We start from the raw sequence: 17,195 nt of genomic DNA on the forward strand, positions 1-17,195 counted from the left end.
AAATATAAAATTTGCTTAGGCTGAATTTCTTCTCATGAATACCATAAACTGGATTCAGGCCACATATATTCCTGAAACCACTGAAAAATAGTGTTAATAGTCTGCTAGATTGGCTAATTGAACCTAGATCTTGCGATAGCTTACAGTTAATGAAGTCAAAATGTATGAGCTTTCTTAGTATAATATAAAATAAGATTCTCTTTTTTCTTTTATTATGGCATATTACTTGTACCAAATATTGGGCTACTTTGTGCCATTTCACAGCAGCATATAACATACTGTGATCCTTTCCACCCTCCCTATAATCCTCCCTTACCCTTTCCTTCCTTATCCTCTTCTTCATATCTACTCTTTTTTACTTTCATGTCATCATCTGCCCCCTAGATTGCAAATATAAGTGAAAAAATACTGGTCATAATCTTTGAGCCTGGCTTATTTCACTTAGCATAAAGTCCTGCAGTCCCATTTATTTTTGTGAAAATTATATGATTTTATTCTTCATTATGGCTGAATATATACCACATTTTCTTCATCTACTCATCCATAGAAACACACATAGGCTGACTTGGATAGTTTGAATTGTCCTATGATAAACTTAGATATGCAAGGGTCCTTAGAGCATGCTGACTAATTCTTTTGGGTATATACTGAGGTCATGTATAGCTTAGTCATATGATAGTTCCATTTTTAGTTTTGTAAATAGCCTCCCTACTGAATTCCACAGTAGCTGTACTAATTTATATTCCTTCTAGTAGCATATTAGTGTTCATAACTTTATCTAGCTTCAGAACCACATAGACGACAGATAGCTGAGCCTCACTCTCTGAGCTTCTAATTCAGTAGAGTAAGGTGGGTGAAACCACAAATACAAATTGTGTACAAGTTCTCATACGAAGCTGATAATTCTGCCTGGGGAACACACTTAGGGATATTGCTATAAAGCCTAATTATATAAAGAAAGGTTTACAGACAAACAACATCAGCTATCAGCTAAAAGGCCCCATCCTATATTTACTAAATCAGAATTTATAATTCTAACAAAATACCTAATTAATTCATATGCAGATTAAAGTTGAAAATCACTGCCTCACAAAAGTTTAAAGGGTCCAGGTAATGGAAATGTGAAATCGATGTATTTGTATGTGTAACTTGATAAAGTACCCTTTATCATAGCTTAAGTGTGCCCAGAGAATATACAAAGCAACATCATTTAACAAATGTATTGGTAAAGGCAGTTTCTAGCTTCTGTGAAGAACTCTACATCTTATACTGTTTTCTGTGGATTAGGAATGACAGATTAGGTTTCCTGAACAATATAAATAAAGAAATGATGCTATATATAAAATGACTGCAGTGGTAGGGATGGAATTAACATGTAGATTTGACAAGTTCGACTTAATAAGGCTGATGTGTCTACCTCTCTTACTGAATAATCAGCTTGCCAGCAAGAAAAGCCAAGTTCAAATTCCAAATATTTTATTACTCCCATGACATCCAGCTGGCTGCCCAGTGAGATTAGACCCTCTTTTATCATGGAGGAGACAACATATTGTCCTCATGATGATGTATATTATTTTATATAGATTCGTATTATCTGTCTACAGAGCTTCTGCTTGATTCAACATATATATCTTCACATAATGCCCTTTCCAATCTGTTTTTACCATTGTATGAGTGGCATACAATTTTTTTTTCCAATGCAGGGACTTATTTTAATGCAAAGAGTGGTAAGATACACCTTTACAAATAAGTTATCATTGTAAATATTTCTTGTTATACTGTTCATAAATATTACATATATTCATGTGATTATGCAACCATCACCACCATTCAACTTCAAAACTCTTCTTGCAAAGCTAACGACCTTTAAACTCACTTGACTCCCATTACTCTTTCCACTTAGATCTTTGTTTCTCTATGATTTTGATTAGTCTAAGCATAATATATAAGTGGAATAGTATTTGTTCTTTTGTGTGATTGATATATCTAAGTATAATTTTATTTATCTTGCAAAAAATTATCTCCTTTTTAAATACTGAGTAATATTTCCTATATTTATATGTTGTTTTTTACTGATCTATGTAACCATCAATGGATAATTGAGTTTCTTCTACATTTTGGCTACTGTGAGTAATACTTCTATGGTGATGGATGTGTAAATCTTTCTTTAATAGGCTGGTCTTAACAAACAAGTATACACACAGAAATATAACTGCTCTACCAAACAGCAATACTATTTTTAATTGTTTTTAGGAAATGACATACTATTTTCCACAATGACTTGCAGATTTAATTTTTGTTGTTTTTCTATGTGCTAATATTACTATTTAATTGACTACTAAAATTGAATACATTTATGGTGTATAATATGATGTTTTGATATATGTATACATTCTGGAATGGCTAAATCAGGACTATTAACTTTTGCATTACCTCACATATGTTTTGTATATGTATATAAAACATTTAAAAGCTACACTAAGTAATTTTTCAAGTGTAGAATATGTTAATAATAATAATAGTCACTATTATACACAATGTATCTCTTGAATTTCATTTGTCTTATTGTAATTTTAAGTTATAACATTTTACTTACTGCAGAAGTGCATAGCGTTTCAATTTCTCCACTTCCATATCAACACTTAATGTTTTGTGTTTTGTTAATAGTATCCATTCTAATGTGTTTGAAGTGGTGCCTCACTGTAGTTTGGGTTTCCTTTCTCTTAAGAGAAATATTCAACAACTTTTCATGTATGTATTCGTTTTGGAGAAATGTCTCTTCCAGCCCTTTACCCATTTTGAGTAGGTTCTTTTCTTGATGTTCATATGTAGAAGTTCTCTCTATATTTTGGATATTAATGTCTTATTTATATCAGTAATAAGCTATAAATAGCAAATAAACAATCACTTTCTTTTGGATTTCTAGCTAACATTTTATTAATATTGCATAAAATTGGTAAAAAATACTGGCCAAAATTTCTATTGATATTGGATAAACACACTCTCCCTTGAGAGTATAATGTATGCAGAAACCTTAATAATTACACACACACACACAGAGAACTAATAACTGAATTCAGGAAGCTAGAAGAATAAAAGCCAAAACACAAAAGTCAGCTACACTTCTTACACTAACAGCGAAGAATCCAAAAAGGAAATTAGAAAAATAATTCTTTTTATAAGAGCATAAAGAAGAAAAATGTACTTTTCAATTAATTCAACCAAAGAGATGAGAAACTTGTATATAGAAAACTATAAAATATTTCTAAAAGAAATGCACTGTGTTAGTCATTCTTTCAAGCACGTTCTTCAGTGCTTAAAATGCTTCTGATGAGGGTCATCATTTTAGGGATCAAGTGAATAAAATAATCACTCAAAACTATCTGAAATAAGCTTCTTTAATTTGATTTTTTAAAAGAGGATTTATGGGTACTTCAGAAAATGAATAAGATTTAGAATGTTTATTTCATTGTTACTGTAGTTAGAAATTCATTTAATTAAATTTGTTTAACTTATTCAGCTCCTGTGATGAGCCCAGCAGAAAATTTCAACATTAGTCCACATTTTTGGTTCTTTAATGATCAAACTTAAGCATATTTATCTTTATTTTGCACACACTGTGGTAAAGAAAATGACAGAATTTACTGTCTTAATACTCGTCCACTCTTACATAAAAAGCAAACACTGCTTGAGCATATTATGGTTGCTCAACATGTCCTTCAATTAATTGTTCAGGGGAGCAAATTATTTATTTAAATAAGAAATATTTTTGTAAAGTATTTTATTGGCATCCAGCATATTCACAAGATCCTATATTTTACTCTTTATCCTAATTATTAAAGACCATTTGCCTCATAGTTTGTGACATGTTTCTTTGAATGATTTTTAAGGTGAGAAAATAAATTCACTTTTTAGAGTAATGACTATGCAGTATAGTCTTAAAGGTACTACAAAAATCACATTACTATACTGTAAATTAGTCTATACAGTGAAATATTTTAAATACCTCATATTACAAATTAAATCTGGAGATACAAGACAATCAGAGAAGGACTATAATATGTTCTATCTTTTTGCCTGGAATGTAGACCTAGTTTTGGATCAATTAGAAATTCAATAGTTATAATAAGTAATGAAGTTGCTGGAAGATACATTCATGATTTTGTTACTACCAAAAAACTCACCTGCATATCTTTTTTCTTTTTATATGAAACAAGGATTGTAAATAATTTATTTTTCAAACATTTCAAGGATGTTCGAAGCCCTACAGATAGATAAATAAGGAGGAAGATCTTTTCCTTTATGAATAGGACAAGTCAGATAAAAAGTCAGTACAATCTACATCCTATCACACAGCTGCAGATTCTATGATGGCTGCAGGGAAGGGGCGATGAAGGATGATATTTACCTTAGTGGACTAGAAAATGCTAGTGGGAAGGGAAGGAGTGGACTGGGGCTTCTGGTGTGGGAGGGTACAGCTCTTCAGAGGTGATACAGGGGGTGGAAGAATGGCCAGGACCTTTCCCTGCAGCTACCCTTTGTACTACAGATCTAACATCAGATATCAGCACCATAAAACAGAGAAAACTTTCCTTGGACAGTTTCAAAAGTTAAAAACAAAATGTCTTTCACTATTATGTACAGAGTGGTAAACAAAACTGTGAGAGTTCATATATTATTTTTTTTCTGGTTCAAGTTTAAATGCTTGTCTAAGTTGTGTAGCATCCTAGAACATAGACTTTCAAAAGCACCAAATATTTTCTTCCAGTTACAATAATAGAAGCTCTTATAAGTAAAAATTACCTATATGTATTCTAATTTTAAAATCCCCAAATTTTAATGTGCTTTCAAATCATCAGAACTTTAAAAAGTGGATTTCATAAAACAGAACCTAACTAATGTACAGGCTTTACTATTTAACAATCTTAAAATGAAAGAACTAAAAAACTTAAAATACATTTCATTCATTTACAATGTTGATCAATAGGAAAGAAATAATAGGCCATAGAGACTAGGTTCTTAGAAAGTGGAGTTGTAAATCATTCCTTTTTTCTAATTTTCCCTAGTCCTTCCTTTCCCCCTCCTTTTTTATTTTTGCTTCTAGCTCTGTGAAGTATATAGTCCATGATTCTTAACTATAGTTATCCCAGAGTGTAATGCACCACAACTTCTTATTCCTATTTAACTGTAACTTAGTGCTCATTGATCAATCTGTCCTCATCTCTTCCTCCTCATTAATCTTCCCAGCCTCTATAATGACCATTTTAAACTTAATGTATTATAAAATCAAATTTTTATGGTTTAAAATTAATTGATTTATAAAAACAAAATTGTAGATATTAATCAAGTATCATATAAGGATTTGATGTATTTATACATAACTTAATATTCAAATCATGTTTTTAATAAAAGCTGGATGTGGTGGTGTGCACCTCTAATCTCAGCATTCTGGGAGGCTGAGTCAGGAGGATCACAAATTGCAGGCCAGCTGAGTGACTTCATGAAACCTGGGGTTGTAGCTCAGTGGAAAGGTCCTGAGTTAAGTCCCAGTACCACCACCACAAAACAAACAAACAAATGGTTAAACAATATTATGTTCTCAAACACCATTTCTTTGTGATGAAAACTTCTAAAATTTTTTCTTCTAGCTTTTTGAAATGCATGGTACATTATTGTTACCTGTTGCCACCCTATTGTACAATAGCATGCCCGCACTATTGGGCCCTATCTAAGTGTATCTTAGTACCCATTGATCAACATTTCCCAAAAAAACCCTGCCCGCACCTCCTTCTGGCCTCTTGTAACCAATGCTCTACTCTTAACTTTTATGAGATCAGCTTTACTACAGTCCTTATCTGAGTGAGACAAACAGCCTCAACAGGCTTTTTCTCCCCAGTACTTGGTTTATCCGTTCAATTTAATCAATCACATTTACGAATTTACTGAATTGAACTCTTTAAAACTTTGAAATAGTGCTTAAAAGATTAATTAAAATTCTTGTTTTAAGTCACATATCTAAAAACAATGAAAACTTGCTACAGATGAATTTTCACTAAAGTAAGGAAATTCACTGTCTCAAGTGAGAGTTCAGTGAAAACTTGCTAAAAGTTTGATTTATTGGTTGAGGAACTAAGGATGAGGTTAATCTGAGGTTTCTAATTTATTTAATGGAGCCACAGGTTAAGAGAAAGAATCTCTTTATCTGGTAGTTTTGAGATTTCATCTTTTCTTTTTTTGCTTAAATTTTTTTTATTGGTACATTCTAGGTATACAATATGTTTACAATTATCATTGGGTACTTGTACCTGTACATGGTGTATCTTGGTTCTTATTTTTTCCCCATTACCTGTGCACTCTTCACCCCTCACACTTCTCTATTTACATAGATTTTATTTCCTTTTTTTTCTTTTCTCATAATTTTTCCTTTCCATTCTTTCCTTTCCCCATCTCCTCCCACCACCCCTACCCCTTTGGACCTTTTCCTATTTCAAAGTATCAATTATTAGTTATTAATCCTTTTAATCCTTATTTACACTCTCAGTTTCTCATCTTTTAAAAATCAATTCACACATTTTTATTTTTTATTTAATTGATTAATATAGAGATAGGATTTCACTAGTTAGTTCAGGCTGGCCTTGAATTCATCATGAAACTAGGCTGCCCTCGATTTCACTGTGATACTCCTACCTCAGCCTCCTGAATGCTGGAATTATAGATATGTGCCACCACATCTGGAATTCATGTATATTTTAAAATAGTTTCTTCAACAATATTTGTTTCTCTTATTTCACACCTTGAGTCTTTTCTTTGAGTGAGGAAGATTGCAAGCCATGTTTTATTTCTTTTTTTTAATTTTTTTACTTTTTTAATCCTTTTATTGGTACATTTTAGGTGTACAATATAATGACATTCATCATTGGAGATATGCACCTTTACATACTCTCTTGGTTCTTATTTTTCCCCCTTCCCCTGCCCTCCCTTCAACCCCTCCAACCCTCCCTGTTTACAAAGAGTTTGTTTCCATTTTTTCATTTTCTCATATTAATTCCATTCCCTTCTTTCCTCTCCCCTACCCCTCCCACTTCCCCCTCCCCTTTTCCCCTTTTCTTTCTATTTCACATTATATTTCTTTTCTTTTAAAGTTTTTTATTAGTAGGAGTTTGTAATACATAATAAATATGACTTGTAGGGGATCAAAAGATATGCATATCTTTTGGGGGGTTTTTGCTTGGTTTTGTTTTTGATGAGAACTGCCTGATGAGATTCTATATTTTTCCCCAATGGTGAAGAAGATTCTTTTTGAACTACCTTTCTATAATCATTAAATTCGAAAAACATGGCATGGGATATAAAAATTTTAGCTACATCAGATTGTCTGAAAATAAAATTTTATAATATTTTAAGGATATAAAATTTTAGCATTTCTCATGTCTGTGAATCAGATAAATTCAGTAGTTGTTATTTAGTCCAATTGATACAGTAAATAAACACTAATAAGCTTCTTGACTTCAGGAATATGATCTTCCTTGCTTGTTATCTTATTCACTTTTGCTTTTACCAGCAAGAAATGGCCTTTTGCTTCATAACAAATTCTCAGTGATAACTGTGAATACATTGTTGCTCCTTTTTGCTTACTATATTTCATATGTATGGTCTGTTAGTTTTGTGTTGGCTTTTATGCATATGTCAGGCTTCTTTGATCTCAGTTATAAAGCCAGTCATAGTATATATAAAATATACTGCATGATGCTCCTGATTTAAAAAAAATAACTACTTTATATGTTGGAATCTATGTAAGCTGCCATTAGCAGTGAGATAAAAGGTATTATTCATTAATCATGTGCTTTTAGTAATTATGTGCTTCTACTATGTACATTATTTATTTCTTATAATAACCATATTGCCGATTAGGAAAATCTGGGAAGATTGCCTGCAGTCATAAAGTTGGTATGCATTGGGCCAAGGATTTGAAAATAGATGTTTTGACTTTTGTATTAGTTGTTTTGCTATACAGCAATATTATCAAAACTTAATGGCTTAAACAAAGTACATTTATTGTTTGATAATTCCTTTGGGTCAAGAGTCTATGCTCAGCAAAGCATAGACTCTGCTAGTCTCAAAAGACCATGATCAAGAAGTTGCCAGGCCTGTGGTCTAGTCTGAGACTTGCTTGTGGAAGTACCCACCTGAGTATTCACTCAGTTGTGCGAACAATTGTGTTCCTTCTGGTTATGAGGCCAAAGTCTTCCGTATCTGGCTAGCTTTCAGCTGAAGATTACCTTCTCTGCTAAATGATCCTACAGTTCATCGCCATGTGTGCTTCCCAGAGTGAAGTATTGCTTTGTAAAAGCCATCAAATAAGAGACAAAAGGGGGCAGGTGCTCAACAACAAAGTCACTATAGTCACTAGAATTTCCTTCCTGTAACATAACTACATAATCACCTCATGGAAGCAGGCTTCTTATATCATGTGCCAAATTCTGTGGGGTAGCAGAAAATCACAGTTTCCACCCACACTCAAGGGAAGGATTTCACAGAACGCATAAAAAACTAGGCAGGTGTCATGGAGAAGAGCTTTTCATCAAAGCCACTTTTAAATTTCTTTAAACTCTAGATGAAGTGACTATGTTTGGCATTCCTCTCTCTCCTACAGTGGAAAAGAGGTAACATGGTTATTCCAAGGAATTCTATCTCAGTGTGCTCACTTTTAAAACTGTACTCCTACTCTGAATTCTGCCTTTGTAAGTGACAAGCTATAATATCAGAAATTACATCAATATCTATATGATACATAGGATCAGGTCACTGACAATTACATTATATTATTCTATATTTAACTGTAGAATAATTTCCATTTTAATTCTTTTAACATTTGTCAAGAAAAATATAGGACATGGAATTCCAAACAGTGAATTTACACATCGATATGACCTTTATGTAAGATTTCCAAGAACTTAATGGACAAATAACATATAATCAAAGAAATATAATGTATCACAAAATGTGTAATGAATGTTCATTAATTTAATACTTTATTAACAACATAAAATTAAATACTAGCATTTGACTAAACATCAAAATATTTATGTAAGTTCCTTAAAAAGTTAAGACAATTAAAAGATAACATTAATGAAGTTTTATATTTGAAATTTGATGAAATGCTGGTATATCATCTATTATTTTTCATGAAGTAAATAAAAGTTACTATTAAGAAATGTGAAAGAAGAATTCTTTAGCAACACCTCTTATTTTTTGTTTGTGCTTTTCAATTAAAAGAGAATTTAAATTTTACAGACAAATGGCAATGTAGATTGGTTTAATATCACCAAGATTTTATCCAACTGCTAATGATTTGTTAGGTGTAATTTTCCATCTTTAGCATAAATTATCTGTGGCCAATAAATTGCTAATATTTAAATCACAATCTAACCAAAATTCGTGGACACAGACATGATATATTTCCTGCTACATAAAAGTTCTCCAAGTAATCTCGTTATAATAGGAGCAAAGGGATAGAAGAATTTTATGGATTATATCTTTGTAGACCAAGAAGTTTGAAAAATTAGAGTAGAGAAACTTCTAGAAGCTCTAGAATTTTTAACAACAAGGATCTAAACACAAAAACGATCTTATTTTAGCAACGTAATCTTGGAATCTAGATTTTATTTAGTAACTAGAAAATTACTATGCTCACTGCTTAATCTCGTTGTTAAGCTTACATTTTTATTTTTTATTCTTTAACTTAATCAATTTATCTTTATTTTATTTACAGAGACTAACATGCAAGAGAAAGGAATATATGCTTCCGGGTATATGATGTAACTAAATATTCTTCCAGTTGGCTTAGGCTGCTGAAAATTTGCTGGAGCAGTTTAATGTGATACATGTTGATTATATATCTTTGAATGATTATTTCATATCTCTAAGTAGTGCATGCTATGCACAAAGTTTATTGACTTTTTGGTTAATTATTTATTATTTTTTTTAGAGTTTGGAATAAACCCAATAAATCAATTAGTGTTTCTCTCTGTAGAAATACTCTTTCAGCTTCATGGACTTAGTTTAATTAAAAATCCAATAGACTTCCCTTTTTATTGCCGCTTTCACAGTAATTTTACAGAGTAAATTCATTTGTGCTAATCCTGCCTATTTAAAGAACCATATAACTTTTGCAGGAAAACATTAAATATGCAATTATGCTTTATATCACACATATTTATTTTCTATACCATACATATACATGTATATTTTGTGTTTATATATATATATATATATATATATATATGTATATATGAGGGAATATATATTTTTCCATTAAGTTTATTGGTACATTTTAGGCATACAATACAGTTACATTTATCATTGGGATCTTGTACCTTTGCATGATGTATCTTGGTTCTTATTTTTTCCTCATTCCCCTGTCCTCCCTTCACCCCCTCCTCCCTTCCCTGTTTACAAAGATTTTGTTTCCATTTGTTTCCTTTTCTCATATTTTTTCTTTTCCCTTCATTCCTTTCCCATACCCCTCCCATTTCCCTTACTCCTTTGGACCTTTTCTTCCTATTACACAATATCAATTATACATTTTGATCCTTATTTACGCTTTTAGTTTTTCACACCAGAGAAATTACTAGGTATTTACATGTGTGTATCCTATTTATTTCACTTGTGTATGGCCTCAATGTGCATTCACTTGGCTATAAATGTCTCTAGTTTCTCATTCTTTATAGCCGAGCAGAACTTCATCTTATTAAAAAAATACATCTTTATCCAGTGTCCAGTTGATGGGCATTTGGGCTGTTTCTAAGTTTTAGCTATTACAAACTGTGCTTCTGTGAACATGGGTGCACATATATCACTGTGGTATGATTCTTTTAATTCTTTTGGGAAGATACCTAGCAGAGGAATAGCTGGGTCAAATGGGACTTCTAATTCTAGTTGTTTGAGGTATTTCCATATTGATTTCCACAGTGGTTGCACCAGTTTGCACTTCGACCAACATTGAAGAAGGGAATATATATTATAAATATATATGTTAGAAATATATATATTATTTAGTATATATAGTATATGTATGTACTAGAAATTGTATATTATATATGATATGTATACTATCCCCTACAACCAAAGACTGTGCTGAAGATTAATGTAAATTATTCAATATAATGCAAATTATTCAATGTAAAGATAGATTCTAGTATAAGTTTGTTGAATAAAATTTTTCCCACCATCAAATCTAAGGTGAATTTTTTTTTCCTAAGGTGAGAAAATCCAAAATTGACTTAAGTTAGAAAATGGAAAGAATGGTGTCCCTCTCTGGTGATCACAGTCCTAGATGAATTGTCTATCAGTGGGAATACAGTGTGGAAAGGAGGATTTTGCCATTGGAAAAACAATGACCTCTTTACCTTGTATCTAGGGTGATCATTCTCTCCTTGCCTTCTACCTTCTAATAGTAATTACTTGCAATTCAAATCTTTTGAATCCACCTAAATATTCTTGACGACTTGCTATGTCTATCTATTGACCATGATAACTTTAGTTGTGACATGAAGAATAGTTTGTAAAGATATCTATAACAAGAAAAATACATTGTTTAGCTTCAGAAGCTTTTCCTTCCAGAACAGAATTAGTGATTTCAGCAGTGATAACCAAAACTCATGAGATTATTTACCCCTTTTCTGTACCAGACTTCAGTTAGCATATTAGATGAGCAATCTCATTTAGTCATCAAAACAATCAAATAGGGTTTTTATGCAAATTGTCTTATATACAATTAGTAAATAGAAGGAAGCATTTGGCCTATTAAAGAAGTTGTATTGATTCATAAATTATTTTCCAGTAAATTTATGTTCTGATGCAATCTGGAAAATATTTTTCCCAATTAAAAAGGAAGACTTAACTATGTAAGAAGATTTTAAATGGAAAAAAATAAAAATGTACTTAAGTATCTTTATTTGGTGAAAATAGAGTCTACATTACTGACTACATGAACACTTATAACTGATAATATGTTGATTTCTCTGAAGAATCTAGTAATACAGATGAATGAGCTGCATAGTTAGCTCTCTGAATTAAAATAATAAGATAATAAAGAAATACTGATAGGTCATGTGTTAAATTCTGTTTTTAGTATTAAAATTAAAATTTAATTTATTTCAGTGATATACAAAACATAAATTTGAACATTAATGGGATACCAGGTGCTCTCTTATAATATGTATACATTATGTAATTGAACCAAGTTAAACATACCTATTCAGCCTGTGTTTTGTGTATAGAGACTATGGAAAAGTTTGCTGCTTGCTGCTGCTTTTATACACTATTCATTCAAGGCATAGACAATTACATAAGTTAATCTGCTATGGTACAGTTCCCTTTTGCTTGATCAGAAATAGAATCCTATTTATTTTCTTTACATCTTGAAACAGACTAAATTATTTCTCAGAAGTCAATTATGTAAATTATTTTCAAATGAGTGTGTACTGGGAATTTGAACATATTCTTAAAAATACTTATAAGTTAGAAAATGCAATGAACATGTGACCTGTAATTTAGAGTATATTTTCTCATATATTCTCACATTTTAGTCACAAATTAAAATATAAGTTTCTTTCAATATTTAAATTTTTACAAGCTAAAATGTGAAAGACTAGAAGGAAAGTTCAGCCATTTGGAAAAATATGTGTGTTTGAACATCATTTAGTTTTATTACAAGAATAAATGGTTCATTCCAAAATTTCCTAGGTAATAAAACACATTAGAAATTACATGATACATGATAAAAAATTAGATAATTATTATTATTAAATTGTTTTGAAAATCTTACAAAGAACCCTTTGTCTTTCTTTGTGCAATCATATAGTATTATAATATTTAAGCCAATTTTATGCTCTATGCAAATGTGGATCTTAGGCTTTTCATCATATTCCTTAAGCCAGATTCAAGTTTATTAATTATGTGTATATTTTGTGTGCTATCCTAGGAGAAGGAGTTCTCTAGGTATCTTCCATTTATTCAAGTATCTTTAGGAGACTATATTTTTATTTGCATAGTCACATCTCTGCTATATATAGTAAGTTTAATAAAGTAGATCATTTAGTACATTATTGTATGTCAAAGAGATCTTTGCTGTGTGAGAGAAATATGAGATCTGAGTTGCATCAGACCTGTTTGCATTCAACTTGTAAAACACATGGAATCATTAACAGAATAGGAAATATTGCAGACCTACTTTCTTTTTAAGTATTATTCAAGAACTTTGCACAATTCAGCCTGCTCAAAATAAAAATTAAGAAAGCAAGCCTCACAATGTTACAGTGGAATGGCGTGTGCTTCTAGATGAGTTCCTCAGACATATCTTAAAGAAGAATGGCTTCTGTGCTCTAGTTTTGTCTTTCACATTAAGATTTATGTTTTATGGATTTATTTTAAGATAAAAGAAAAAATACAGTTCTCACCATGGGAGATTCTGCTACTTCTTTACCTCTGCCTTTTCATCCTCTCTTATTTTTAAGCTATCACTTTTCATATCAGAAGTCTTACTGAGTGGATGGAATATCAGACTGTTATTACAAGCATTTCTTTTTGTTCACAATAAAATTCAGCAATAGCTCCTGGGAGTAGTGATGGACAGGAAGAGGAAGAGATTCATGTTGTTCAAGGGAAACAAGAAATAGATGATGAAACTTAGCAAGTGCCTGAATTCAGCCCCTTACCTCTTTTCCCTAAAATATCATTTAAGAAGAGTGTAATGATACTTTTTTCCTTTGGCAAGAAAAAATTTATAAATTTTATATACAGTTGAATGTTTTCTGTTTTTATAATGATTTATAAGACAGCTGGAGTTTAAGAGCTAAGGAATGCATTTTAGTAGTATAAGGTTGGTAATAACTTTCTTTGGTTTGCAGGTACAATTCTGGTGGACAACATGCTGATAAAAGGCACTGCTGGAGGACGAGACCCAACCATAGAACTCTCTTTGAAAGACAATGTGGATTACTGGGTGCTGCTGGATCCTGTAAAACAAATGCTTTTCCTGAACAGTACCGGTAGAGTTCTGGATAGAGATGTTAGTGAATTTTTTTCTTTGTCCTATTATAACATTGTTATACTTTAAATGTCTTCATGTGTTTATTAATAGATATTAACCTTTCTTTATATAATTTGAGTTTATCACCTCGTAAACTCAATGAAAAATTAACTTGTGGAAAGAAGAATAAGAAAAGAAACTAACTTGTGTCTGAGGGAACCACTGTATTTCCCTTTCAGTATTCTAGAAGCTTGCCAGAGTTCTGAAGAAGAGCAGAGACAGTACAAAATAAAGTGGTGGTAATCTTGAGCAAGTAGGAAAAACACTAAGGTTATCAATTTCTCTCTAACAATGGCAACTCATGAGAGTGCCATTCTGCTGTGGGCTTAAGGACAGAAGTTTGTTGGCTGTCCTCACAGTTAGCTGCTCTTAAAGGTCCTAGGACTTAGCAGAAGGATAAGGATCTGATAGTGTGTTTCTGTGCCTGTAAAAAAGAAACAGAAGATGTTAGTATCCTAGTCCAATAATTCTCAAGTAGCATGTAATAAGTATTTCATTATTAAGAACAGCTAAATTATTAAATTTGTTGCCTACATCATTGCTAAAAAGTTAAAAAGTTGATTTATGTATCTCTTTAAAATAACTTTGTTGCCATTTCTGTGCATCCCATACTTTGTTGATGACAGAGAAGAGAAATGAGGGTGGACTGATTATAAGCAGTAATTAATGTTTAGAAAAGTGTAACAGTAATTAATCAGAAAACTCAGGGAGTAGATCTAAACAGGCCTGCCCCCAAGTTAACAATTTATGAACTAAACATCACTTATATCACATCATTAGTCAAGGTTTATGATTCACTTTACAATAGGTGGTACAGTACATGAGCCTTTAACGTCCACACTTTAAATTTTCAGTCTTTAATAAATCTCTACTTGCCTCTTATTTTGGTGTAGTTTACTGTGTTCTTTACTAATTCTGAAATTTTTGTGAAGTACTCTTTCTACTGTCACAGTGGTTTTATGGCTTTGTTGATCAAAGTGTAAGGCTTTTATTTGAAAAAGTCTGAACCCAGTACTCATCTATTTTGTGTGAAGCATAGGCCTTTGCTGCGACCAGATAATCAGTGAGGTAAATCTGTGCTTTTATGCCAAATCTAACTGCAACAGCAAATTATAATTTTATTTAATTGTAAAATAATGTAAGTGTGAAGAAAATGTACCAGAGTGACACTAGAAGCTTGACAAAACAGACCCCAGACAGAAAAACACCCAGAAAACAGCAGCATGCGTGTTCAGGGCCCAGACATGGCCCTGCCCAGACACCAGCTACTTGAATGCCCAGCCCAGAGCCATAGGCCCACCTTGAAAAGAGCTGCACAGTTTCAGGTCCCAGTCAGAGACCCTTCAGATACCAGCAGCTCCTCAGCTCAGACCCCAGCCAGAAGCCTGCTTGGACAACATCAGCGTGAGAGCACAGGCCCCAGCCAGGGCACTGCTCAGATACCAGAGGCTTGGGCTTATGGGCTCCAGTCATAGGCTTAGAAAACAGCTGTGCAGGCACCCAGGCCCCAACCAGACAACCACCCAGATAGCATCATTAACTGTGCACAGGCCTCAGCCAGAAGCCCGCACAAAGAACAGCCTACCACAGGAAGCCAGGAGGCCATCATTCTGAACCCAGATATTGGAAGAGTGGTGAGCAGCAGAGATAAGGGCTTTCTTAGGCTTGTTTATAATTGAAGCCCACTGGGAGTGCAAACAGTCACCCCAACAAAGACATACCAGACTGGATTGATTAAAATGAGAAGACACCTGAACAAGTCTCAAAATCATACTTCTGATCACCAAAGGCATCCCCAAGGGGCAACGAGATGGAACAATCTGAAACTCACCCACCTGGACTCCCAGAATTGGCAACAAAAGAGGATTTGGAAAAAAGACAATCAGAAATAATTTTGCAGATAACAACAGAGATTGTGTCCATAGGGAAAGACATGATTAATAATGCTACAGTAGACACAGATAAAAAAATAGAGGAGCTGAGGAACATGATGGAATCCTAGCACAGCAAACAAATACAATCTATAAAACACCTGCAAACAGATATCCAGGAAATTAAAAACTCCATTGAAAGTTTAGGCAGCAGAATGAGCCAATGTGAGGACAGAATATCAGCTATAGAAGACAGGATTTCAATTAGTGACCAGGAAAGTAAAGATTTCTTAAAAATAACAAGGGACTATGAGAAATCAATCCATCAGCTGCTACATGATGCAAAGAAAAATAAAAGTAGACTGATCAGAGTCAAGGAAGAAAGAGGAGATAATGCAAGTGATATAAAAAAAATGTTTACAGAAGTAATGACAGAAAACTTCCCAAATGGGGGAAAACAACTTGATATACAGATAAGTGAGGCATATAGGACTCCAACTAGCCATGATAAAAAAAATCTATACCTAGGCATATAATAGTCAAGATTCCAGAAACCCCACAGAACAAAATCCTACAGCAGTTAGAGAAAAGAAACAAATCACAAACAAAGGAAAAGCCATCAGAATCAGAGCAGACTTCTCAACACAAGCCCTCAAGAGAAGAAGAGACTGGGGCAAAGTATTTGGAGCCTTAAAGAAAACAACCCCCAACCCAAATTGATGTACCCTGAAATACTATCTTTCAAAATCAATATAGAACTAAAAATCTTTCATGACAAGGAAGACCTGAGGATCTTCATGAATAGCAAACCAGCACTCCAAAAGATTTTTAAACAATATCCTATAAAAAGACAATGAGGGTCACAACTCCAGTAAGCCCAGCAAAATGAAACCATTAGTCAAGACAGGAAATTGAATGCAAAGACACATAATCCGACAAGGATAAGTCAATACATATCAGTTATTACCATCAATGTTAATTGATTCAATTCACCAATCAAAAGAAATAGATGGGCAGAATGGGTCAAGAAGCAAGGTCCAACAATATGCTGCACACAAAAAACACACTTAAATAAAAAGAAACTCATAGACTGAAAGTTAAAGGGTGGAAAACAATACTCACTGTAACAAGACCCTGAAAAAAAGCAGGATTACCTATCCTCCTTGAGGATCAAATGGATTTCTACCAACACTGATTAAGAGAGACAAAGAACAATACATCCTTATAAAGGG

At 32.7% G+C, this 17,195-nt stretch overlaps 1 protein-coding gene across 20 annotated transcripts in view; it reads left to right on the top strand.

Moving 5' to 3' along the window:
- Positions 1 to 17,195, top strand: part of Pcdh15 (protocadherin related 15) — a 1,622,160-nt gene that overhangs the window by 1,071,866 nt on the left and 533,099 nt on the right. For all 20 annotated transcript variants that reach the window (XR_015440346.1, XR_015440347.1, XM_087184836.1 and 17 more), the window contains one exon: positions 13,911 to 14,071. Coding sequence is in view for 18 of the 20 variants with exons in the window: in XM_087184836.1 (XP_087040962.1) it covers positions 13,911 to 14,071 (161 nt within the window). In the remaining 2 variants the exon portion in view is untranslated. The remainder of the gene's footprint in view (positions 1 to 13,910; positions 14,072 to 17,195) is intronic.

This window comes from Heterocephalus glaber, unplaced genomic scaffold, assembly GCF_053883595.1.
Source record: "Heterocephalus glaber isolate CG9 unplaced genomic scaffold, H.glaber_assembly_v1.0 deba00001497, whole genome shotgun sequence".
Classification (NCBI taxonomy): domain Eukaryota; kingdom Metazoa; phylum Chordata; class Mammalia; order Rodentia; family Bathyergidae; genus Heterocephalus; species Heterocephalus glaber.